Here is a 27,066-nt window from a genome sequence, read left to right as displayed (position 1 = left end):
CCATCTTTTAGTCAGAAATGTCAAATACCCACAGAACTATATAGGGTTTTCACACTGAATATAACTTATCTCTTCAGGATGTTGACTTGGATTGCATTAGATGTTACAATACCGAGTGAAGTGGCTACAGAGTCAGACAGACTAATCCCTCCCAGTTAAATGACTAAATTGATTGCTTGCAATAATGTCCTCTGACACTAAACTTGACATTTGAATTTTTGATAATTGTGCAGACACCAGATTATAACAGTAATAATCTGGTCTAATATGATGACACTTCACTTTAAAAAAGAACTCGACCAGATTTTGCTCTGTTCCCGTTTGGGTTTGTTTTGAGCACTGTAAGTGAGAGTTAGCACTTTTGATAATTGTGAGTTTGAAAAACCCTGTTGATGACTCAGATGTAGTTACATAATTCCTTTTGCAGGGTCAAAACTAGAGCTGAAACGATTGACAGAAATACAACCAACAACTGTTTTGATAATCGATTAATCATTTCAATCAAAACAAGCAAAAAAACTAAAAACATTCTCATATGCTACTTTTTTCTCTCATGTAAAAGTTAAATACCTTTTACCTTTTGGACTGTTGGCTGAACTGAACAAGACGTTTGCAGATGTGCTTTAAGAAATTGAGATGGGTATTTTCTGTTATTGTTTAAGGCCAAATGTTAAACTGATTAATGAAAAATTATATTAATCAATAATGAAAATAATTGATGGTTGGAGCCCTAGTTTAAAACGATTCTATCTTCACTTGACCAAGAATTCTGCTCATATAAATCTCTGCCTTCGCACCCTCAAATGTTGACTAAAACATTTTGTATTGTGCTTGCTCAATTATGTGGTCACTTATTTATGTCTGTATATTGCTGCTGCCTGATCAGTCTCAGAGTTAAAGGGTTTTGTCTCCTCTGCACCTCTGTCTCGAGGTTCCAGTTAAGTACCACTCTAATTATAGATATTTCAACAGAAGTCTGTCATGCAGCTGTACTTTCCGTTCAAACCAGGTGAAGCCCAAGGAAAAATCGCTCTCTCTATTTAAATAAGTGGAAGTAAAAGTTCACATTCTTCAGCCATGTTGTTATCTGCGATATAACCACCAATCTTGAGCATTCATGTGTCACCTTTGAAAAACAGACAAATAAATACATATTTTGCGAAAATCAAATCTTTTCTTGAGGCAAGTGTCCTCCCAAGATGAATGACAGCATTTCAGTCATTTCAGCAAATGACCCAAAACAGCACATGTTTATGTTCAAGTGACAAAGCTGTCTAGCAGCTGTAGTAATTATCACGGGAACAAAGAAGGAATGAAATGTTGTTATTATACAACAACAAAGTCTGCATATGGAGGATGTTGGGGAGCATACATGGAGGAATAACTGAAGAGGCCTCCAGGCACAGGTCCAGGAGCCCACATGGGTCAGACCCTCTTTAAGTGACTTTTAACATTTCTTGTTGGAAAGTCAATCAGATTACTTCAAAGAAATTCTGAATGTCCGCAAAGAGACGCAAAATGACTACAAAGAGATGAACATGCCATGAGATGACAATTTACATGCCTGTGCTCAGGGGCCCATTATTTCATAATCCATCCATGGTTGCATTAATAGATCAACAAAATATTGCACTTTAAAGGACCAGTGTGTAGGATTTAGGGTGGATCTCTTGGCTGACATGGAATATTATACTCATAATTATGTTTACATTTATGTATCAGTTAATCGCTTGAAACTAAGAATCGTTGTGTTTTTGTTAGCTTAGCATGAGCCCTTCATATCTAGACAGGGAGTGGGTTTTTTTCCATAGAGCCCACCATGTTTCTACAATAGCCCAGAGCGGACAAACCAAAATCTGGCTTTAGGGAGGGTCTTTCGCTTTTTTACATAACCCGAAGGCCACCGCCCACGCGCTTGGAAATGGATGGGAGGGATATTCAGTTGGCTGTAGTCTGCAACCTCGCCACAAGATGGCACTAAATCCTACACACTGGTCCTTTAATACAGGAGATCGCTGTTTGTTTCCTCTTTCTGACCACAATCGTTCCCCAATCTTAACCAGGTTTCCCTAAACCTAGCTAAACTTAATCATTATGTTGTCACAAATTCCTTTTTTATTCGGTCATTATTTGTTTGGAAAATGATGTTGATCGGAACAACTCAGATTATATTATTACTGATTATCATTCTTTATCATCTCCTTGCAACCTGATTAGTGTAACTCTCTTTGTAATGGTTGTCTCGCCTTAAGCTCATAAACATGCAGCAGCAAGGCCCTCCCCTCAAGTTATTTTATTTTAAATTAGTTTATAAATGTGGTCTATAAACAATTCACTTGAAAATGATAACATAACCTGCAACAAATCCATATAGTGCATGATAAATAGATAATGCAGATAAATAGAGTTTATTTACCCAAATGCTGATTACACACAAAAGGATTTTCACGATGCTCACTGCCACATAGCCCGTAATGCTCCATATGACTGGCAGGTCCTCGACTTGAATCTGGCAGGATAGGATGGACTGAGTCGTGTTCGACACAGTTGCCATTGTTGTCAGTTCAGGCTGGGTCACACATTCTGTTTTGAACAAAATTAAAACAAAAATAGAGGAAATCAGTGTATGAATGAGATATTTCACTCCAAACCGGTATAAATCTATTACAGCAATAACTGTTGGTGTATTTCATTGTCAATTGAACATGTTTTTTTTTTTAGCTGAGTTTAGCTGACTGATTTTATCAAGCAAAGGTATTTGTTCATTGGTAGACATTTATTCAGAATGAATGGGAGAATACCTTTCCAAGCATACATGCGTATGTCACAGTGGAAAGAAAAATGTCAGTGTTTGAGGGGATGGGTAATCTTAAAGTAGGTTTCCTGCTTTTTAATGTGGCTCCGCACCTTCTGTGTCTTTTTTCAGAAGCACAAATTAGGTTAAAGTAGACAAATTTGGGACCATAACTCATAATGTTGCTTTGGCTGTCAAAATTCATACAATTTATAGTGATAAAGGTCTGAGTTTTAGTGCATCTTCAAAAGCTATAACAAGAAATCTCTAACAGGCTTATTTTTGAGCATTAGACATGTATTTAGCCATCTATTCTTATCATATTGTAATATAATGGTATATGTGACAATACATTATATCTGACATATGGTTAAATGGCAAACAGTTAGATTCCAGTCTTGTACAGTACATTTAGTTTATTTGATAATGTGCAGTCCGTGACAGAATTCTGAAACTTTGCTTGTGAAATATGAAGGAATAGAACCTGCTTTAGCTGCCATAAAAAAAATTTATGCATTAAAAATTCAGAGTTTAAAGATGACAGTAAAGAAAACCTGTCCACACACTCTCCTGATACAGCTGATACTGAACTCTGTACAGATGCTCCAATGATGGTCGAAATTAAATTCAAAGCTTACCATGAACTGTAAGGCTGACTTTGAAATTCAGATTTTGACGTCCTATATCCGCACTGATGGCACACTCGTAGGTTCCTGAATCTTCAGGTTTCACCCTGGGAAGCAACAAACTGTAATTTTCTCCAAACTGGGCCACAGAAGTGGAGTCATAGGGATACGTTATGTTTTCACCTTTATCTCTCCTGATAATGCCAACTTGTCCCTTGTCCTTGAGCTGTACAAAGAAACAACCAAAAATGTTTGGATCTCCATATCAAATGAAAGGAAAAGTAGCGGCATACAAGATGTAACAAACTATATCTCTGGCTTCATTATAGCTTAAATTTAGCATAATTTATGCCTGAAAGCCTGAAATGGGTGACTGACCTTGTACCATGTCACTGAGAGGAAATCCATGTTGTCAATGTCATCACCTGAACACTTCAGTGAAACATTTTGACTGCAGTGGGCTTGAATTCCCACCTGACTCTGGGTTGTGTAATGCACCAACAGCAGCTGAGATGATCACACCACAGTTACAGACAGATTCAAGTTTATTAGAGACATTTGGCTCAAAGTAATCAAAGGACAGATGTTGATTATTTCATCTATCATCTCCTCCTTTCTGTATAAAAGTTCTACAGCATCACTCAAAAAAGGATTAAATTGACCATTGTAGCCCTCATGAAGATAGAGTGAAATCTTGATGTAAAATGAGCTTGAATTGTATACATAAAAAGTCAGATTTAACTCACCTTAATGAAGAATATCGTGTGTGACATCTTTTACCTTCACTTCACTTGAAATGGAGCCACAGCTTCCTGTCAAAGGCACATATTTGAAGCACTGAGGTATTTTTGGGAGGTATCGTCTAAGAAACAATGCCACCATGTGGGTCTTTAGAGCAGTGCATCATTACTGTTTTACTACTATTACAACTCATGATCATATTGTTTTTAACAGAACAACCAAAACATTTGAGCTTTGGATCACTTCCTTAAAGATGGAGTAATCGATTCTAATCCAATACACTTTGTCAAATTCAGTAAATGTCTGTGCACTTGCTGTCTGTTCTGTGTGTGTGTGCAAAACAGCAGAATAAATGAGTTTTTAAACAATAACATAGCAAACAACTATTTTCTAAGTAAAGATATAGTGGAGTAATGGCATCCTGAGCAAAGAACGAATTCACACCCCCTGTGAGCTTGTAGTAATCTGAGTTTCTCTGTTTTTTGTTTTGTTTTAGTAGCCAGTTCTGCAGCACGTGCATGTTGTATTTATGTTAGTGCATGTGAGTCCCTCCTGTTAAACTGTTGGCCCTCCCTAAACTGAGTGTTCATAAACACATAGTGAACGCCCACAGGTGAGCACAGTACAGTATGCACGGTTCAGGTAAAAGCCACCTTCCAGAATTTCCTCCACTGAAGAAACCATGTTTTTGTCTAAAAAGGCCTCCAACAAAGAAAGAGATGAGACCAGAGCACAGGCGGACTCACGGATGGCCATTGTCCTGTCAAAACATCCATAAAGATTTAAAGATTTTTACAGGCTCCATCAGTGTTATCCGTGTGGCTAAGTCCAAGGCTGAATTTCTTTCCCAGTCTGAATGTGGAGGCAATAGTGGTGTGGGTTTTCCCAGTTGGAGATTTCCTAAATGGCTTTAGCTTGACTCAGAAAGTAACTTTATTTAGTTATGCTTCTTCTTGTGTGTTTAGTGACTCTTTCACTGTGTTAATGAGACCTTGCTGAGTGAGAATGTGAAAGGGGTGGGGGGTTATTGCAGATGAAGCCTTTGCTTTGATCTAAGATGCTGGTGGTATAGTGCAACATCTAGTGGCAGCGACAATCACTTGTGGACTATTTGTGATTTGACCAAATGCTTTAGTGGTGCAGTGTAATTTCCTCAACTCAACTATATGAAAGAAGCAAACAAAACAGCAAAAGGAAACACGAGATGTGTAAATATTATACATGCAATACTATGCACATATGAAAAAAAAAAGACTGCAATACGTAGGCCTAAGAATAAGGATAAGATAAAATACAGGATATTTTAATTTTTATTTGCTAGACTGAAAGCGGAACCTAGAGACTTTTTATGCTATATTTGATTAAAGTGGTTCAGAAATCTGTATCGCTGTCCAGAGGGGAGGATGTTTGGTTTTAAGATGGACTTTACTTAATTTGTCAATGAGATGCTCTCTCTCACTTACTCACTTACTCACTCACTCACTTACTCACTCACTCACACACACACACACACACACACACACACACACACACACACACACACACACACACACACACACACACACACACACACACACTGAGTTATGAGGCTGGCTCATCCTGTTGTTTTCATCTCAGGGAACTCCCCATTGTCTTCCATCAAGCATATTATTTGTATGTGTCGCTCTTGTTGACAAAGGAGGTCGATATATGGTTATTAATAGCAGACTGTCTTTATGGAAAAGGGAAGAGTGAGGTCTTTGGATTCCACCATCTGCATTAAACAATGCCTCATTCAGCAGCAGCTGGCACAGCAAGCTCAACATAGAAATTTACTGATGTTACAACAGAACATCAGTGGAAATGAGGATTTTTTTGGCCGCGTCCTAAATTGGACACCAGTAACTGCAGCTGTGAGAGGTTTTAGATTTCTGACAAAAACATGATACTCCACATTCTTGACATATCTCTCTGTTGTTAGTTAACACAAGGGTGCTGATATACCACTGCTGTTTAATGAAGCACCAGAGAGTGTTATATTTATACAAAGTATGTGTTATAAGCAAAAAAGCAAAAAAAGAAAGTGTGATTTTAGAAAAAATATCTGCGACAAAAACTGCTGAAGTTCATCAAAGTTGGGATTCTCTGAAGGTTTAATTGTGGGTGTAAGTGTGAGTGAGTGCATATGTGACGTGTGCATGTATGTGTTTGATTCTGGCTCTCCGTGTTGTAGCTAAAGGGTGTTGCACGCCACAGTAAATCCCAGACGTTGTTAGCACGCCCAGCTGCTAGAGCAGGTCTCCATGTTTCTGTCAGCGAGGTTGTTCACTGCACACTCTTCAGCCTCTGATTGAGGAAATCCTCTGACTGTTTGCTCTGTTCGCTGAAATGAAACGTCCCAATGGTTCCGCCATCTCTCCCAAAGGCCCCACGCACAGACACTTTCCCATGAAGAGTGCATGCTTACTGGGGTTTGACAGATATAAAGCTCTTTGATGAACCACAACAGCACCTATGTTTCTGAATCTGATCAAATCTTTCTCAGTTTAATTCAGTTCATACATCATCTTTATTGTCCCAAAAGAGGAAATTGTTTTTGCAACAGGGAAGTGTTAAAACATAAACACAATTAAACACAATAGAACAGATTAAGACAAAACAGCAAATAAAAACCACAGCAATAGGAACGGGCAAGTTCCTATTGCATATTTACGCTACATTAGAATTAGGAATTAAGAAATAATTCCTTAAAGAGAGGATGGTTCACATTTGGTTGTGATGGCTTTCAGTGTGAATATTAAATCTCAAACAAAGAAGGCTGCTGCTCCCCACTGATTTGACTGCATTTCAATTCCTGCACCAACAAATTAGTGAGAGTGATTAGTAAGATAAAACAAACCCAAATTTCTGTCAACATTAAAACCATGTAACCTCCCACCCCTGAAAAGAATTTAAGTTTTCATTTAAGTTAGTTAGTTAGTTAGCACTTCTTTCAGTCTGAATGACCATAGTAAAAGAAACTCTGGAAAACTTTAATGCCCTAAAACTAAAGATTCAATTAACCAAAATGGTTACATTGAGAATCCTCCACCACATCAGCAGCAGAAAATAACTTAACTTCCTGACACTAGTGGAAAGTAACCTTTGGGTTAACTGTTCTTAAGTGCAAATTTGAGGCATTTTACCCTCAATTTCTCATGCTACTTTAGTCAGAAGGAAATATTCTCCTTTAACTTCACTGCATTTATCTGACTGCTATAGACATGTCTAAGTTTATCAAATACGACATTTATAGATCAAACTACAAGACAGTAAAAAAAGAAAAGAACTTAAGCTTAAAATGGAGTGTTTTTATGTTGCATTATTGCTTTTACTTCAGTATAGGATCTGAATACTTCCTGCACCGCTGCTGACTGATATCTCACATGTAGTAAAACAACAATATAAGACTGATTCAGTAAATTGTCAAATCAAAACCCACTTCTTAATTAGAAGGAGCACACACACACACACACCTCAAACATCTTTTATAATAAACTTATGCAATTCACACCGACGAGCACTTTTATGTTCACTCAGAATACAGGGATTTCTACCGTTACATCTTGTTTAGGTCTATTGGATATGACTGTAACTGCCTGACATGATGTCCTGCCTTTGTGGAGGAGTTGAGGCTGCAGAGCTGCATCATGCTGCCTGTTCAATTGTTTACTTAAGGAAGCGAAAATCCCTTTAAGTCGGTATCGCTGGATTCTCACCTCTGCCTCTTTGGCAGGCTGCTGAGTACTAGGGGTTGATTGTCGGAGCCTGCAGCAGAACGGGGCTATGTTCCGACGATCTGTATTGTTCCCTAATTTCTTCTCTGGGATTTCCTCCTACCAACTCCCCACACCCACCCCTCCTATTCACTGCGCAGCCCTCCATCATCCTCCCTCTGTCTGAAGGCCTTGCCAAAGTCTCTGGCACATGAAAACAATTGTTCTTGTATGTTTGAGGAGACACAATCAGCTCCTCAGACAGGGCCCCCACCCCCACCCCCACCCCCCACAGAAGCTCGGCTGACGGTCAGGCAGACAGACTTCCTCCTCCGCCTCCTCCTCTTTTCGGAAAAGCGGTCATGTTCAGTTACATCGGAAGTGAGGTATCTGAGTCTTGAGCCACAAAAGTGACTCAGAACCATTAATATTTTTGACATGCAGGTGGAGTGAGGGGCCATCTCCCCAGCCAGTGAGTGTTTGAAACATGCTGAAACAGACTCTGAGAGCAAGAGCTATTAAAAATTACCATGTGCAGGTTTGTTTCTAACAAGAGCTCTCTGGCAAGACTACAAAATCCCGAACATAAGCACCCATCTGGGAATCAGGACTGCGCTCCCAGATGATGTTGAAAAAACGCTTTACATCCTTCCTGTTTCTGGATCATCTATTTTAGATTTTTTTTTTTTTTTTTTTTTTTTTTTTGAGGCAAGGACAGAAACATGTTTCAACAGTCAGTCTGAGGAGTGATTTTGTGTTTAATCTCAGAGACATGGCTCAACAGGACTCATGAATTCGTTCTTCCTAAATCTGTTTCCTCTTCTGCTTGTTTATATCACACAACTGTTATTCAACATGAACACACTGAGATGTCACATCACATCAGTTACATTTATGCACGAATGAGGTAGACACAAACATGAAACTGCAGTCTGCAATGTGCAATAAAACACAGCTGCACAATGGGCAACATAAAGACGACAATTTTTACACACTCAATATTGTTTTAAGGGATTTTTATTGTGCAATTGAACTTTATTGCTGTAGTGCAGCCATCTTGCATCTAAATCCTATACACATAACTTCTAATCGTCATGAAATCTGGTACTTCTATTTTATCAGGTTTATTTTCAGCATTTAATCCCATCCACTAAAACGTACTTGGTTTACCTGGTTTGGGTCAATATAGCACCTACGCAATACTGTTTTGACTTTACCCAGGACCCATGTGTAGAAAACCACCCAAGACAAGGATTTGTTTTCTACCAGTGCTGCCAGTTTCTGTGGTTTTCTTTCTTTTCATTTAACTGGTTGGCTAAAACTCTCTTTGAGCTGCTTTTTGTTCTGTTTCCACCAAGAAAAAGTTAGGCTGCATTCCCATAAATCTGCCCCTCCTTTCATCTGAGTATTATGATTGAGACCGACAGGGCACTGAGTTCAGCTTGACATGCAGTGACCGACAGCTAATGACGTCAAAACCAAATGTCATTTCAGTTCATAACAACAGAAACTGAAATTTTTTTCCCCTAGTCCAAAAATATTGCTCTGTTATAAAAGCTTACATCTGTTCAAATGGGTGAAAATGTCATAAACAATAATTGTAATTTTAAAGACTTGAAAATGAAAATGAAAAGTGGTTGGGTTATTTTTTATCAGTCCAATATGGCAACACGGGTTTTGGTGTTTATTTTTTCTCAATACTACCATGGGTTATCTGCATTTTTTTATTTTCATTTTTTACACATTCATGTCAATATGTGTTTTTGATTGATTAATAATCCTTTGCCATGTTGATATATTACCATATTGTTTGGTACATCTAACAATAAAGTTTTAAGGTAAAACTTGAGCTTGAGTTTCAGTAAATAACCCAACAGTAATAAAAGAAAAATAACACTGACGCTGGGTCAAAACAATCAATATGTACTGTGTGGGTCGTACACTGACCTTAATTTTCAACTCAGTAATTTTTACTCTGCCGCAAAAAAGGAAGGACCTCTTTGTCTCTGTGCTACTTAACTACATGGTTGTTTATATAAAGTTACAAAGGTGAATTCAGGCTTCATCCATCAAAGAGATGACAATGAAATATAGCAGAAATAGAAAATAAAGAAAAGTAACAAGTGTTTTGCTGCTGTTCTCATTTTTTTATATATATCTTTCACAAAACAATAGCGCACAGACTATCAAGGTCATTTTTCATCTCAGGTCACAAAACTGGCAGGAGGTGGAACTGCAGTCGAGCTTCATTTCATGTCCGCTGAAATTCTTCCTGCTCAAAACCTCTGTTGGGATTAAGAGATGCGAGTGTCCACGGAAGAGGAAAAACTCACCAAATTGAAGCTGTAAACCTTTGCAGTGGTCCCCAGGTGGATCCTCGCCTGTCAGACATGTTAAACAGATCCACACTGACCTTATTTGCTGCCTTTGCCTCCCTCCCCCCTCTACACCTCTTCTGATGCTCTCTGCCATCAATTTGTTACCTCTCATCTTGGGGGGAAGAAAAACTCTCCTTCCGATTTTGTTGAAAACTCACTATTTGGTTCGCTCACTCTGAGGAGTACCACCAGAGAGCCGTACATCTGGGTCCCAGCGCCGGATGATGTCAAGACTGGCACTGACCCAAAGCCCGCCGCACAGAGAGTTCCTCGGAGAGGTCGGCTGGGCGTTGTTTTCCCTTCCTGTGCCTCCGTGACATCTTCCTGCCGGGGGGAGCCTCGGGGAGCCATTTGGGGAGGCCCGGGCCCCCGAGCATGGAGAACTTAGCACAGCAAATTCCAATTAGCCTGACAGGGCAGGTGGGGGAGGTAGGGGGCGGGGGGGAGAGGGGGGTCAGACCCCCAGCATGCACCTTTTTACTGCCTTAAAATTCTCTTTCCATACAGCCTCCTCTGTCACCGGGGAGCCCTCCTCTGTCATTTTGAGGACTAAGTTTGCGGTCTGATTCAAAGCGATGCCAGACAGGAACTCGGGCTCAGCTGTCTTGTGTGTCTGAGCCGCAATATGCCTGTTAGACCGATCACTACAGTGACTTTTTTTGACTGGAGAAGACAGAGAGAAGCCTAGAGGCCGGGCTGCTTTTCATTTCTCAGCAGTTATGAAATATTTTCCAGTGCAAGTGGTCTGAGTCGGCTGTGTGCTGCAGGGGCCGTGTTGCAAGAAAATATGACAAGACAATTAACAAACGTATAAATAAATAGAACAGTAATTATCTGTCATGGTGATAGTAAGAGCATGAGCCTTGCTACGATTACAAGTCAAAAGGCTTTCGCTTCTGTGCTCCACCGTGACCTCTGACCTCTCACCCCATCTCTCCCTGTCTATTGGGCCAACAGCAGTGATTTATCCCCCTGACATACCAACAGCTGTGTTGGGGGCTCCCAGCAGAGTGTGGGCTACTATTTGCCGCCGTGACTAATCGATAACAGACTTCAAAAAACACCAATCGTGAGATTTGGAGGAAAAAAAAAAAATACACACCAGGCAATGACACCAGAAACCCTGAACCTTTGCTGTGGCTCTGCAGGCTTCATAAACAACGACTTGGCAACATTACTGGAAACAATGGAAATGTGTGTGCGTGTGTGTGGGTGTGTGTGTGGGTGTGACATCTTTCCATAAAGACCAAAAATTTGACATTTTATCCTTCTAAATTGGTGATTAGGAGGATCCATGTTTGCAAAGGGAGCTTAAGTTGAACACTGTACATTCACTGAACCTTTAGTTGTCAAACAGAAATTTGAAGTTTCTTAATTGAAATTTCAGTGTTTGAGTTGAGAACAGTCGCTTTCTGCAGCTTTGTAATAAGAGCAACCTTTCTCAAGTGCCGCTCAACCTGAAACAGAGAAGACCTCGAAAGATTCTTTGAACAAATAAACATTTTCTATTTTTTCTACTCTCCATTTCATGCATACACTCTCCATGTACTTAATTTCCCTGTCATCACCACAAGAAGAGCAACTTCATTTAGTTGGACGGCTTTGTTTATATCATGCGTGGTTCTTTTTGTCATAACAAATCTGATTTTATATGAACAGGAATCAAGAGAAAAAAACACTTTTATTTTGATAAAATATATTTTATTTAAAACTTTTTCAAAAAAGAAAAAAAAAAAAAAAGGACAAAAAAATCATAAGTTTCAAACAAATGCACTGCATCTTTGAAAGGCTTATGCTTAAATCTCTCGATCAAGTATAAATAGTCTTTTCTCTCTTTTTCTTCCATCATTTGATCCAGCATGTGTACATCTATGTGTGTGTGTGTGTGTGTGTGTGTGTGTGTTTGTGTTTAAGTGTGTAACACCAGCTTTGATTCTTCCCTGAGAAAGTCTTTTGATTATTTTCAGGTTGCTGATCAGTCGCTGGTCTTCAGTCAGCGTCTCATTCGCAGTGGACCCAGCCCTCTCATTTTTAAACAGTCTTTTCCATCTTTTATCTGGAGAGAAAGAAATGTCTCAGTCACACGAAGGTTCATCAGCAGTTTAACTGCACCACAAGTCACTGTATTCATTACTAGGGAAATAAAGACATGTTTCATTTTTATTGTCTGCAAACGAACAACCGATTTAAAGCCCTATCATTTAATGTCACATTGATTTCTACATGCAAGAGGAAGCTGAAAACTATGTTGTCTGTTACATCATGTTTTGTGCCACAGTGAAGTTCTTCCAGTATATAAAAAAAAAACAACCATCTGTGTGTGACAGTCTGAATTTACAGACGTGTGCAGCGCGTAAAAGTGCTTTTTACGCGCTGCACACTTCCAGTTGAAGCGATTTGAACACGAAGTTTAAAACATTGGCAGATGCTGCATCACACAAGACTCTTGTAAAGCATGATCAATAAAAAATAACGTGTCTGGGCTCAAGGCTGATGAGCATGTTTCACGTTCTGTGATCAATTTAACGCATCCGCTGCGTTTGACCGTGGAGATATGAAACTGCATTTACCCCTTTTCTCTGGTTGCTCAAGCAGAAGGTGCAGATGGTCCGCGGCTGCTTCGCCCCGCTCTCTCCTTGCACATGCACCGCGCCGAGGCACGGCTGTCCGTCGACGCAGCCGTCTCCAATGAGGAGCACGTTGGCCAGATGGGAAATGTAGCTAGACGCCAGGCGAAGAGTTTCAATCTTGGAGAGTTTTCTGTCCACCGGCTCGGTGGGTATGAGAGTCCGGAGAGCTGTGAACGCGGTGTTGACACTCTGGGTCCTGCCTCTCTCCCTGGCGTTAGCGGCGCTCCTCTGCTTCATGACCACAGCGGTTTCTCCTTCCAGTTTGCGTGAAATCCTCCTGCGCTTCTCGCTGGAGTCGCAGTAACTCTGCTCCGAGCTGCCGTCGCTTTCGCTGCGGTTTTCATCATCCTCGGACATGAGAGCGAAGTCTGAATAGATTAAGTGCGTCGCCACGGGCCGCAGCATGGCAAAAGTCATGATTAAAAGTCACCAGTCCCCCCAGCTCCAAGTCCTCTGTTAGATTTAGTCCCAAAACAACCGCGGGGACTTTTCATACATCCCACATATGGCTCAAAAGTCTGCGTAAAACCACCTGTTAAAAAAAAGACGTTTTTAACACGCTGACCGTGTTTTCATAAGTCAGCTTTCACTGGCCTGACTACCTGGTCAGCTGGGCTCTTATAGCTGGATGGGAGGAGCTGCCAGCAGCTCACTGAGTTACAGTAGCCGCTCAACAACTGCTGAAAAGACTATACACAGGCAATAGCTCAACATAAATATGATTAAATGTTATTAATACAAATCAGAAATGAATGATTATAGCCTATATTAGTATTACAGTGATGCATGAACAGATAAAGTGATTCTTATGTCACTGGAAGCCACAAACTGTGTGTGACTACCAGACATGTTAGAAACATTGGCTTTTTTTTTTTTTGGCAATTTAGTTCCACACTTTTCAAGCAATTAGCAACAGATTTAATTTTATTTAAAAAAAAAAAAAAACGAGTAGAATAAGAACTTTTGCAGACTGTAGTACTGCAAGACACAGTATCGCAGTACGTTGTACCTGTAGTCAGTGTTAGAAGAAATATACAGATCCTTTACCAAAATAAAACTATAAATGTGGTATAGCTTAGTAAAAACACTCCATTACAAGTTAAAGTCATTCATTCATAATCTTACTTTAGTAAAGAAGTGTTAGCAGCAGGTTAGCATATCAAAAGTAAGACTGTATGTGAAGACCGTATGTACAGGATAAAGTGAAATCTCCTCTTGTATAAAATGAATGTTTCTGGGTTATGCGCTTGATTATAAACTTGTCAAATTCAAATGTACACAGATTATACAGATTCTATTTATTCTGTTCTGATGGCATTGAGGGAGTAAAGTTTGCTCCAGTTTACTGTCTTGTGTTAGTCTGACATGTTTATGATGCTGCCACCTGCTGAGGTTTGTTTTTGTTGGCTGGTAAACCACACCAATACAGTCCAGACCAAAATGGACTTTGCTGAACATCTTTAACATGATTGGGCAGGCATTCGGAGAACATGTGCAGTGGATGTGTATGTAAATTCTCTTTGATTTGCCAGCTCTTAAATTTCCAATGTAAATGGTCAAAAGTCAAATGTAAGAAGTTCTTTAATTTGCATATCTTTTTCAGGAAGCCTGACTTAATGTTTGACCATATGTCACTATTTCTCAGCAGGGTAGAGTTAATACAGTATCCAAGGTTGTTTAAGCCTACTGTCCCCCATATTAAACGCTGCTTTTGGCTCGTACTGAGGATCACAGGTCAGGCAGCAGGAGAAAGTTAAGTGTGAGTAAATAAACACTGACCAGATGATCCTGGAATGGCAGGGATTTATTTACTCGTTGCCCTGAGTTCAAGAAAACAAAGTGGTGGCAAATGGGTGATTTAGTCCCTCAAAGCCACATCAGCAGACACAAGTCTCCAACCACTTCAGTGTGCCTCAGCTGCATCAACAGTCAGACATCAGACACCAAAACTGTCTGCTGAAGGAGCGCCGAGGTCTTCCAAAGGACATGAACCAAACGCAGGAATCTGCTGTGTGAATATTTCAATTAGCTAAAATAAGGTAGTCTCTCCAGAGATTCGACTTCATACATTTTAATTAAAAAATACTATGAGCTATGAAAGAAACACTAACTCATTTTGATTTGTTATGATATCTGATGATCCAGCAATAACAAACCCCCTGAACTGTCAGCCAACAAATTACATGGCCATATGTCACATGGGTCTCACACACTCTCTGTTACTGTATCTGTTACTGTATGGGTGATTACATTTACTGTGTGTGTGTGTGTGTGTGAGAGAGAGAGAGAGAGAGAGAGAGCAAGCAGCTTGACTTGGAACTATAGACAGAAGTTGAATTTTTCATACAACAACTCTCTTATTTCATGGAAGTGTGAGACGGTCTTTTGTGTCCTTAAGAAGTGGATCCATTTATCTACAGTCATGAGGTGACAGCATGTCGGGTTTGCCCCCCGCTGAGGTCTGTGCTGTTGTGCTTCAGAGATCTTAAGTGTTGTAAGTCGCTTTGGATAAAAGTGTCTGCCGAAGGAGTAAATGTAAATGTAAATCTCTGAGAACTGCAGCTCTGTCTGAGCCACAGAGCCAGAGGTGTGAGAGGTTTTCTGTGTCTGTGCTGTTAGACGCCATTATGGATGGCTATTTCAGTCTGACGGTCCATCACTTTACAAGATAGGACTGTCATGAAATTTTGTACAGACATTCATCATCTCCAGAGAATGAAATCAAATGGCCACAATGAGGTTGACGTTTCTGGCTGTTATTTCGACAACTGTTGGACTGATTGCCTTTAAAGTTGGTAAAGATATTCATGTTACCCAGAGGATGAATCCTTCTAACTTTGGTGATCCTCTTACTTTTTTTTCTAGCGCCACCAGCTGGTTAAAGTTGTCACTTATTTTGTGAAATATCTCAACATACTGCATAGATTGGCACAAAAGCTTGTACTGACATTCATGGTGCCCAGAGGATGAACCCTAATGACTTTGCTGATCCCCTGACTTGAGTGAAATTTCTCGCTATTTACCATTAAAATGTTGAGAGATCAATTGATGTTTTTGTGTCTTTTCCTAGTAATGAACTACACCATTGAAAGAAAAATTTCAAGCTGTTGTGGCTTAAGTACGGTATAGTTACAGCACAGCCGATCAGATCGAGCCTACTTAATTCTGTTGGGCAGAAGTTACTTTGCTCCTCATCTACTTTTGCTCAGCACTGCTGAAGGGTGTCGGACCACTGTTTCACTCACTAATGGCCTGTTGTTCTTTACACACAATAACATAGAGCAATGGAGACTCTCTCCTGCTCTGCTCAGTTCTCCTCTGCTGCTGACACATTTACATAAATGTCAAGAGAGCCAGGTGATGCCGCCCTTTACGTCCCTTTAAAGAACAAGTCTGGTGCTATTCTATATTTGTCTTACTTCCTGAAAACCAGCAATGAATAGATTCAGCTAACAACTCTTGTTTGTGTATTCACAGATATATTTTATTGCTTTGTGTCATAGAGCGCCATTGTCGTTCAGAAACAATTAAAAACACATCAGTGCACCACAGTGTTGCACTTATTAAGGTTAACGCAGGCTCTGTAGTTTATTTTGAGTTGATCCCATATACAATCTGCATAAATACTTACTAGCATTAAATCTGCAGCTGAAAACTCCCCAACCTTTTTTACATGATTTACTCCTGTCTGAGTAATGTTTACTGAAATGTACAGTGCTCAGCTGTTTTAAGAAATTATTCATTTATAGATTCATATCATCAGTCTAAACAAAGAGCCATAACTAGGCTGGCAAAATCAGAGAGTATTGACAGAGGGTCACTGTTGGTTTTAGTCTTTTCGTGGGATTTGGGAGGTCTGCCTACCCTTTCAATGGTGTTTCTGCCAGTACTTAGTGTAGCTTATGGTCGGGTGTTACAGAGATAAATGGGTTAAGGCTGTGGCTGTGTTGAGTGGAAACAAGTTGATGGGAACTTCAGCACAACGACTCATCACATATTTCGCTTCAGATTCATACTGTGCATCATGGTTGAGACGCTGTTAGATAATCAGGCTTTATCTTTGTCTCCCTTTGGAGGCCAAAAATATTTTACTCATCACCACTTTTTCTTTTCCCCCCCTGCAAAAGGTCTTTCCAACTTGTACTTCACATACAAGGTGGACTTATAAGATGTTCTTTCCATACTTCACATCTCTGAATGAATATTTCCAACATGAATCTTCCTCTGAGCTCTGCAGAGTGCTGTTAGAGGACAAGGCTGATGTGAAGGGCAAGATAATATGTTATACCACAGACAATGCCTTTTTAAAAGTCTGCCGCTTCTTTCATAGTGGTGCTCTGTCAAGTTGCATATGTTCCCTCTGATTGGCAGGGCACACCCATGCAAATTTCACTGTACTGAGGAAACCAGATAAGTGTTTAAGCGAATAGAGCCACTACAAGTTTGAAGGCTGTGTGAAATACAACCTTTTGCTACTATGCCACATGTATACTCTGACAAAGCCACATAGACATGAAGGTTTATACACAATGTGTCTCTGCGGTGAGGTCAGAGGGTGGATACGGCATTGCAAATCTGGCACAAATTACACGCCTGCAGCCACCAGTGGTCTGAGGGAATTCCGGATAGGAAGCTGTGAGAAGTCCTCATCGGCTCGAACAGCTAAAACTAAACTCCTTCAAGAGGATTTGGTTGTAATGCCTCCCCAAGTGGAACAAATGGGTGAGTTGGCTAACCAGAGATCATTTTTCAGCGTTATTTTAAATGCAGACAGACTCTACAGGAGAGCCAGAATCAGCTTATGTTTTGGTAGTTTTATTCTGCCATTAGATCCCTTTATAGACCCAGCAGTTATAAAGAAGACAGAGGGAAAAGCTCTGTCTATCAATGTTTATCTCTTATCTCAGCAGGCTTGTAGAATATTAAACAACGGGCAGATTTGTCTCCTTTAATATGCTCAAGAGTCTAGTAATCTAATCTTCTTACTTTGTACAGCACTATACAATCCAGACATGTTACAAGACCATGCGATGCTCCGTAGGAAAATACCTTTTTAAAATTGATTCAAAAATGTATTTTCAGTGAGGGGTGGCATGCTGAAATCTCTGATCAGCTCTGTGAGCACAGAGCTTTTTCAGATAAATTTGACACCTACTCAAAAATCATGCAAAAGCCACAACTAATAAAACTCTTTTGGTCAAACAAATAATATGAATTTGATGCATACACAACTCTAAGTTCCAGTGTTTTCCTCAAGTCATAATTAGTGCTTTAAAATTAATTCTACATGTCCTTTTGCATTGGAAGTTAGCTGTGCCTCTTCAATACTTCTAATTGTAAAAATCTACTCATCATCGTCTGTCCACATCACAAACCAACTGATGCTGCTTAGAGCCCCACAGCCTCACGAGGGCCCTCAAAATAGTGTGAAAAAAGGAAAAACACTTACTGTGTGAACCATTTTAACTTTCTGCACATGAAAAACAATTTTGATATCAATCAGCTTAATATTAGTTTTATATTCTTCAGTCATTAGTCACTGTGATGTTGTTACAGCAATAGTAAAAATAGATTTTTAGATTCAGTTTTATGTTTTATTTTCAATCTTTTTTTTTGTTCTGATGTTGCAGGAGAGAAAAAATGTTGAGCTGAGAAGATCAAACCCACGAAAATCATATGAAACATGAAGCAGTCATCACAAGTTAATTTGTGAAGTAATCCCTGAGCAATACAACAGCAAATGGCAAAAAAATTGCCAGAAAATGAGCATTCACATGGCCCCAATCCATTTGTGAAAACGACCACAAACACTTCCTCTTCTTAGCCCCTTAAATCCCCCTGATCTGTTTAAATCCTCAAAGATAGAGCGTACAGAACCACCCATGGAAACCGCTCCCCGAAGCAACAGGTGCAATATATTTTTTCATGCCGGTGTTGCGTGTCAGAAACCCTTTGAGGATATGGTTACTTCCAGACAGTGAGCGAGCTACAGGAAATCTTCTCACACGCGACGATTCAGGGGAGAAATTTAGAGTCCTTTAGGGCCGGTCGGTAAAAGCTGCCCCCAGGTCTCCCTTCATTTCCTCGATGGCCACAAAGGGAGACCATCAAGCGACTCTGTGCTCGCATTGTGAAGGCGCTGACGTCGGAAAGGCCTTGTCTGTGTGCAGTGACCTGCAGTGTGTAGTTTACCTATATCATTCTTCAAACCTACAGTTCCTTCCTCTAAAAACAGAGGCGAGGGAACTGTTGTCTGGCTTAATTTGGAAAGCAGGGTCAGTCTCAAGGTCAGTGCCGACAACAAACAAGGCGTTACGTAATATGCTTACACATTTACTGAACATTATCAATAACAGAACAAACCATTAATACCATTATTTTGTATTTTTAAAGAAGGCAAAAGACTGCTTTCTATGTTATATCTGGTGAGTGGAATGCATATGTTCCCTTAAATGCATCAGGGACTGTTGAAGCAGTAAATGAAGAGTAAATCATCAATCAATGTTATTTTTTTATACAAATTTGAAAAGATTTTACTTGATGGCACTTCAAGGAAGTGAGAGAAGGCTTTGATTTAGGTGGGTTTTCATATGAACTAATCTGTACGACGAAGGTGTGAATGTTCTTTCCTTTTTCTCCTCTTTCTTTGGCAAAACGCGATCTGGAAAGTTGCAGGAGGGATGCTTTTCAGAGACGACGAGTAACAAAGACTGATGATGGGGAAATAGGTGCAAACTCAGCAAGACTCAACATCTCGACATAAGATGTTCACATAACATCTGTCGCCTTCTACAAACCATCTGCTCCATAGGCTCATTTCTGTTACCTCATCTAAAACATCATAGCCAGAGTTGACAAAGTTCATATCAGATAGAGATATTGGGAACCGAGTGACATCAGAAGCACTGACACCTCACAAGGTTTGGATAGAAAATAAAATGCTCCGGTCCTCCTCAATTATTAGCATTGGTACAGTCGTGTTTTTTCTTTTAGTTTATGAGAAGATTTATCACACAATGCAATTCAAATGTTCCTCACACTCTGCTGCAGCTCTGCACCAGTTGATTTCTAAAATTAACACAAAAAGACAGATTGACTACAGGGATGTTTTTGATATAATTTCAGACTAAAATAACTTGAATGTCAGACAACTTGCATTTTATATCTTTCTCAGTAGGAGGAGCTCTAAAGGTGTACTTGAAGGACATCGGCGACGTTTTGACATGTCATAGTAGGAAAAGCACAGGTGTAAATAATAAAATGAATTCCTTTTACCTGCTTGAGATTCAGGGTCCTGGGCTGTGTCTGAAGTCACCCGCTTGTTCACTCATTCACTATTCCCAGTGCGATGCATCTTTAATATGTGTATGCCATTTGCCACATGCATGTACAGCAAGTCTGATACAGAAATGATCATTGAATGACATTCAAAACAGATGATGTACATATTAATAAGTTTAAGAGTACAGAGTTACAGTTACTCTGACTAGAATTTAGTCAGACTATAACGTCTGCCTCAAAGTTTGCATTTTTAAACTTTCACTCAGTAACACCAAAGCAACCTGTGGACCCTTTACTGCACATTAAGCTTTGTTTTCTCACTAAACAAAAGAATTTAACATTTATTTGTGTTGTTTACGCTTCATAATGGGTGTATTTTTGATGTATAAAACATCTTCAGCACCATGTTAAGAAGCTCTTAAAGGCATGCACATGTACTCACTTCTAATTCGAGAAATACTCTTCGAGTTAGAAAGTATCGATCGTTATTGAAAATGGGCCCCAGGACCGTAATCAAGAGCAGTCAAGTTGGGAAAAGCCTTTATGTTAGCAGCATCCGACTTGTATTTTAATTTTTCGTGAATTATCTGACGACAACAATATTAGTAACACCTGTGCACTTATTAATTTTCTGCATATTAAATGACAGACACTTGCTTAAAATGTTCAAATGTATGGCACACATTTACAAACACACACACACACACACACACACACACACACACACACACACACTGCCCCTTTAAATTACATTTCAATGCCATGTGTTACACTTCCCCCTGCTGGTAAGTCCTTTGCTTTGCAGTCACCAGCTCTAACAGAAGAGTCATAACTCTGTGTGTGAGCTACCTCAGCCAAGTCAACAACAAAAAAATAACCTCCAATCTGCTCCGGCTTCACTGCAGCCCCCAAGCACAGGTGTGGTGCTATTTCACATGTAAGTTTTTAATTTTCTAAGGTTGTGTAAGTGCTGTTCACATGGTGGCAAGTTTACATACATTAGTCAACTATATCTGACTACAGATATTGTAAGCAAATATCATATCCATATGCCTAGAGTGCTTCAGATCATAACTACTATCTGTTCGTTATGTATTAAATTACAACATCTCTTTGACTCTGTTCACAAGACAAGGAACCAAAAAGCTATTAAGACCTCTCAAAAAATTGGGAAATGAATAACTACTACTACTACTACTACTAATAATAATAATAATATACTTTTGTATAATGTTAAAGGCCCCCTCTGAAGGAAATCATGTCCATATGACGTTTTCTGTTTTGTATAGCCTATAATACAAGAAGACATATTATGAGCGAAAATAAGCAGTCAACGCCATGACTGCATATTTCCACCTTGTAGCCGCAGTGAACCAATGACTGGGGTTCAGACAGCTTGTTCACCTGTCAACCTTGCACATGCAGCGGTGGTAGGCGGGGCATGGGCCGGATACTGAATATCTCTATAATATTATTAAGTATTTTTACATTATTTGCAACACGTCTGTAGAAGAACTTTAAAGTTTAAATCTCCCTTGTACAGAATAGTGTCGTATTTTTTTTTTTTTTTTTTTGTGTGTTTTGTTTGGCGACGCAAATCGGGCAATGTGATATGTCCAAGGGGTGTTTCCGTACGAAATTTTCCAAAATGGCTGACTCGCTCGCGCATGCGCGACTTAGATTGAGCGGCGATGCCAATCCATTCACCGCGGTTGGTATTCATCAGGTGTTGGCACCGTGGTGGTTGGTGGCTGTCGGAACAGGTGAATACTGTTGTTTTCGCATCCAAGCACGTCCAGTTGCTTAAAAAGATTTCCTAAAATCACGTTCAATACCCCAATCAGCGATTAGTTTAAGGCGAGTTCGCGTGGAGGGCAACATGTGGGCAGGTGAGACAGAGCAGACGTCATGTGATTTATACAGGCAGTTAAAAAGTAATTTTTGATGTTACTGACGAGATGCGGTGAATCTTTCCGGTCTAAAAGTAGTGTCGGTGATGAAGAGGATCAGAGTCAAAGAGCAAGACAGGACGAGGAGTCAAGGCCAACGTATTCAGGTAACCAGTTTTTAATCATGCAAAGGCGTTCAAAGGTTCACATGATTTTAACATTACTTTTTATTCATTTTCCCCAAAGACATTTTAAACTACCTCCTGAGACCTGGAATAATTAAAGTTTGCATATTTCAAATATTAATAGATAAAGACAGCAAGCACAGAAAATCATGCCACAGGGGCATTGTTTCCTCCCCATCAGAAATAATCAAAATTTTGGAAGACTGGAAATAGCATTTAAAAAGAAAATTGAAATTGAAAAATATTAGCTGGAAAAATATTTAGTTGGTACAGATTCAAAAACTTCTACACACACTAACAATGAATTTGTAAATGTTGTAAAGGAGGCAAAGGTTTGATTAAAGGTTAAAAGAAAAGCAAATTTTCATCTTCATCTGTTAATTACTTTTTCAATTAATCATGTAAGCACAGCCAATGTCTTTAACTTGTGTGTTTGGTGATTGTCAGGTGATGTCATAATTATAAAATTAGGAATTTGCAGAGGAAACACCTTGGAAGTTGACATGTTGGGGTGTGTTTCTGTCACTATTTCATGTTTGTTCTGTTGTCTGACACCAGAAACAGAAAAACATGTAAATATAAACAGCTGTATTGGGTATTTGGCTGCATTAAAATACTGTATATGTGAGCTCAGGGAGTAGGAGAGAAGCAAACAGATAAAGGGCTGACACCGGCGGATACTAGGCTGAATGCAAATAGCCTAGAGGATGGTCCAACCATATACTCAGTCTTGTTTAACAACGTTTCACAGCTGGAGTCTCTCAGAGCCCAAACAGAAATACTGTAGCGGACCTCTGAAACATATCATAAAAATCATGTTAATAAGGAATTGTTAGGAAATGTCATGAAGTATCAAGCTGATGAAACAATGTTAAAAGTTTTTTGAACTGTCAAACAGAACATTAGGGTTAATTTGTTCCATGTAAACAGGCCTGCATCGGGGGGTGTGTTGTTGAGTACCTCATGTCATATATTTGCAGCAAACATAAACTTTAGCCCTTTTGAAAGATAAGTTATTCATTTCATGGCCAAACTGTTTCTCATTAAAATTCACTCCAGCAATTAGTCATGCAGTTGAAAAGAGTTGCTACAAGCCCAGAACCCTTTGGTGAGAATGGTTTTTTTTAATAAAGTCAGTGTTTTGTATTGTCGACTGTTGCGTGATATAGGCCTTCTCCTTCAAAGTGCTACTACTTGGTGATATTCTATTTTTGCAGGGATTTCAAAGAGCCAGCCAGGTTGCTGTGGTTACAAAAAGGACGTCTGGGCTCACAGCTTTGCACAGGTAAGTGGAAAGCTTCAAAGATCTGCGGCAGTGGAGCGGAAACAGAACTATTGTTGTTTTTTCCAAGCCACAGCTAAAGCATCTTCTAATGAGACAATTAAAATGATTTCTTGGACAGGAGAGGCAGGCCATTGTATTGAATTATTTCAAATACTTTGAACTTCTATGGCAGCGCCTTCTATGTTGATTAATTGGTCACACAGGGATCAGTTATAACATGAAGGAGCTCTATATATATATAGTATATAATCATTTACAGTGGTATCAACACATTATTTTTCCTTGTAGAATCAAACTGAACAAAATACATTGTGTAATTTAGATGTTGCAGTGAACATAATCAACTCTTTTTGCCTGACTGCCAAGTGATAGTTTTGCAGTAACAGCAACAATCTGTTTATAGTTTCTCCAAAAGCAGCTCAGCTTTGAACGCCACCTTATATTTTTTACTTTTTTTTTTTTTTTTCCTCAAGAGCAATTTAGCTGACACCAGTGTGGTGGATAAACAACTGAAAAACTCCAATTAGACTGAAATACGCTGACACTGAATGTGCAGCTGGCTACATGACTTGGTGTTTCTGTATGAATAACTACAGTATAGTAAATATGTATGGTGACATATCCCCCCTGGGCATTTGCTGCTTTATACAATGTCAAAGTCGAGTCCCTTCTTTGCTGTCAATCAAAAGCAACCTCATCACGCACCAAACGAAAGCACCAAAAGAAACCAGCGTCACATGAAGAGTAGAGACCCTGTCAGTCAAAGCATATAGACGTGTAAATCATCCGCAGTGCTGAGGTGTGTTTGGAGTCCCACTACACTCTGCGTGACCCTCTGCTGTCACAGCACGACTGCATTCTAGCTGCTAACGTATCTCAATTACTTAGATTGAATTAGTCACACAGGTACAGTGGCAGGTCATGGAAGAACAGTTCCCACATAATGATTTGCTGTTAATATTAGATTTCAGTCCCCCTGGGATTGTCACACTTAGAGCAGCTGGAGAAAATTACCTGCCAGCTTTCCGACGGGGAAGTGAGCTATATTTATTTAAACCTGCTCTTTTTTTTCTTTTTTTCTTTTTTTTTTTTTTTACACGTTGACATGCTTTTAAAGTGATAATTATTCTGACAGCGATTTTCAGTCTTCAAACTATAGCTTTGTGATAGATGAATGTGTCTGAAATCATGACATGGCTTAGCAACAGTGGATGTTGCTGTGTTTTCCTGCTGCTGGATGTGTGACTGATTTGTTCGGCGATGTTGATTATTCACTGGTGGCTGTCGCTGCTTAAACCTCTGAAATTATTTTATACCTTATCTCTTTCTAGTACAGCTGCCCAGAGCGGGATTTCTGTTTAATGATCTTCCTTTGCCTTGAAATAAATTTGCTCTCCCAACCTCACCCTGAGAGAGAACAAGTGGTGCTCTGGAGTGAGGTTATTTAGACGTGGATTAAGCGGTAGTCAGTCTTTCTTTCCATTTACACTTCGTTCAGTTCATTATCTTAACCCCAAAAACAGAAGCAGGATAAGATGTTTTAGCAACTTAAAATGCCACAAAAGAATTATTAAAATGATCTTATTTGTCTCTGAAACAAACAATAAAATATCTAATTCCTTTGCGATCCTTGTTTCTGCATGTATTGCATATGAACAGGAAAAGAAGCTATTTAAGGAGTGCCCTCTTTGACTTCTCCCTGAGTGTTGATGACAAGTTGGATATCTTAGATGTATAAAAATGCGATTTTGACATGACTTCAAAAAGAGAAGCATACGGATGAGGTGGACCCTCTGCCAACAGAGAGACGAGGAAACAGATGGGTTTTTACACAAACAGCACAAACATCAAGAACACTGAGTTAAAGAGCTTGGCAGTCTCACTTGATGAAACAGTGAGGAATGGAGGCGCTTTTAATGAGCATCTCTCCTGTGATGCAGAATGTGAAAAGACAAACTGTTAGCTCTTAAAGGGGCAGTTATGGTTTTTTTGTTTTGTTTTTGGCCCTGAGTGGTTGAACCAAATGGTTTTACCAACCTCTTTCTGAGTGACTTTGGTCAGTGTGCATGCAGACCGGTTATAACGTGGAGACTGTTTGAATAGAGATTCATGTTTGCATTTGGAAAATAAAATAGTCCCTCCTTCAGTTGGTTTATCGCAGTTGATCTGATGGCACTATCATCATCAAACAAACCCTGTTTATTGTCGTCGAACTGCTCCTGCTGACAGTTGGTGATTAGCCAACAGATGGCGCCAGATGTATGAGAAGGGTCAGAGCCAGGGCCAGCACCAGCTGAGGAGCACTGTATCAAGTAACTGATAGTTTATGTAATTACAAAGAGGACATGTTGATTTCTATTCAACTGAGAGACACCAGTTGCAACTAAAATACGTTTAATGAGTTTTAAATGGATGGAAGCAACAACTATTCCTCTTTGTAATGCTGCAACTCCATTATTTTCATCATCACCTAATCTGGTGATTATAATTTAGATGAATTGAACAATGAATAATGCCCATCACACCCTCCTAAAACCCAAGGTGACGTTTTCAAATAGTTTGTTTTGTCTGACCAACAGTCCAAAACACAAAGAAATTCAATTTAGGCCCGTCTCTATTGATTATTTTCTCAATTAATCATTTGATGTAAGATATCCAGATGTCACGGATGTTGTTTTGTCAGACCAAAACCCAAAGACATTCAGTTTGCACTGCTATGAAGTAAAAAATATTCACAACTGAGAAGCTGAAACCAACGGATTAAATTTTCTGTCATTCAACTCATCGATTAATTGATTGATTGTTTCAGCTCTAATTCAATTTCCAATCACAAAACACAACAGAAAATGCTCAAGGGTGAGAAGCTAGAACAAGGGGATGAACAAGTGTTACTCAAACAATTCATTGATTATCAAATAGCTACCAATTAATTACTGTTAATTGTCTAATCAGTTATGTGACCGATCGTTTCAGCTCCGAATTGACGTTTCTCGGTCAAGTATGAGAAAAACAAACACACCAGTTGCAGCAAAAATGCTGAAATTGACAACAACGTCCATTGCAGATATCATTTCTTCTCCAGCTCCCTTTTTGGGGTAAAGATAATTATTCTGTGCACGGCAGCAGCTCAAAGCTCATTTGAATATTCACTGTTTTCCTATAAATAGCCTGATAATCACCAGCTATATGAAGACAACTGGACTTGCTCGAGGTTCTCCAAGAAGAAGAACCTCTTAGAGACAAACGTCTGGTGTTCCTTCCTGCTTCCTGTGTTGTTTGATAGCTCTGTGTCTGCTGCTGCAGATAGCTGTAGTAACCCTGTGATTGCCCCTCACCCCATCACAAGACAGCAATATTTCCTCTCAGACAGTCCCTCAGAAGATGATGGCATTCTCAGGTCAATATCTTTGAAGTGTGAGTGTAGCTCGCTCAATTTTAAAGGTTGTTTTCAATAATGTACCTGATATGCGCTCTGTGTGTGTGTGTGTGTGTGTGTGTGTGTGTGTGTGTGTGTGTGTGTGTG

At 39.6% G+C, this 27,066-nt stretch overlaps 2 protein-coding genes and 1 long non-coding RNA gene across 4 annotated transcripts in view; 1 reads left to right on the top strand and 2 right to left on the bottom strand.

Annotated features, from left to right (window-relative positions):
- Window positions 1-4,263, bottom strand: part of LOC130175004 (uncharacterized) — a 5,028-nt gene extending 765 nt beyond the window's left edge. Inside the window, exons 1-4 of the mRNA XM_056385265.1 lie at window positions 4,167-4,263; window positions 3,799-3,927; window positions 3,433-3,646; window positions 2,417-2,583 (exon numbers count right to left, since the gene is read on the bottom strand). Coding sequence (XP_056241240.1) covers window positions 2,417-2,583; window positions 3,433-3,646; window positions 3,799-3,927; window positions 4,167-4,193 — 537 coding nt within the window. The 5' untranslated portion in view covers window positions 4,194-4,263. The remainder of the gene's footprint in view (window positions 1-2,416; window positions 2,584-3,432; window positions 3,647-3,798; window positions 3,928-4,166) is intronic.
- Window positions 4,264-11,952: 7,689 nt separating this feature from the next.
- tcf15 (transcription factor 15) lies at window positions 11,953-13,508 on the bottom strand. Its single transcript, XM_056385255.1, has 2 exons — window positions 12,844-13,508; window positions 11,953-12,329 (listed from the first exon to the last, which is right to left on the bottom strand). Exons 1-2 carry the CDS (start codon window positions 13,318-13,320, stop codon window positions 12,267-12,269), a joined length of 540 nt encoding a protein of 179 aa, XP_056241230.1. The 5' UTR covers window positions 13,321-13,508; the 3' UTR covers window positions 11,953-12,266.
- Window positions 13,509-21,793: 8,285 nt separating this feature from the next.
- Window positions 21,794-27,066, top strand: part of LOC130175023 (uncharacterized) — a 47,782-nt gene continuing 42,509 nt past the window's right edge. For both annotated transcript variants that reach the window (XR_008828674.1, XR_008828675.1), the window contains exons 1-3: window positions 21,794-22,073; window positions 22,170-22,240; window positions 23,476-23,543. This is a non-coding gene — a long non-coding RNA (uncharacterized LOC130175023). The remainder of the gene's footprint in view (window positions 22,074-22,169; window positions 22,241-23,475; window positions 23,544-27,066) is intronic.

Source organism: Seriola aureovittata, chromosome 9 (assembly GCF_021018895.1).
Source record: "Seriola aureovittata isolate HTS-2021-v1 ecotype China chromosome 9, ASM2101889v1, whole genome shotgun sequence".
Taxonomy (NCBI): Eukaryota; Metazoa; Chordata; class Actinopteri; order Carangiformes; family Carangidae; genus Seriola; species Seriola aureovittata.
The sequence above is the reverse complement of the archived record's forward strand: the minus strand, read 5'-3'. Positions and strand labels throughout refer to the sequence as shown.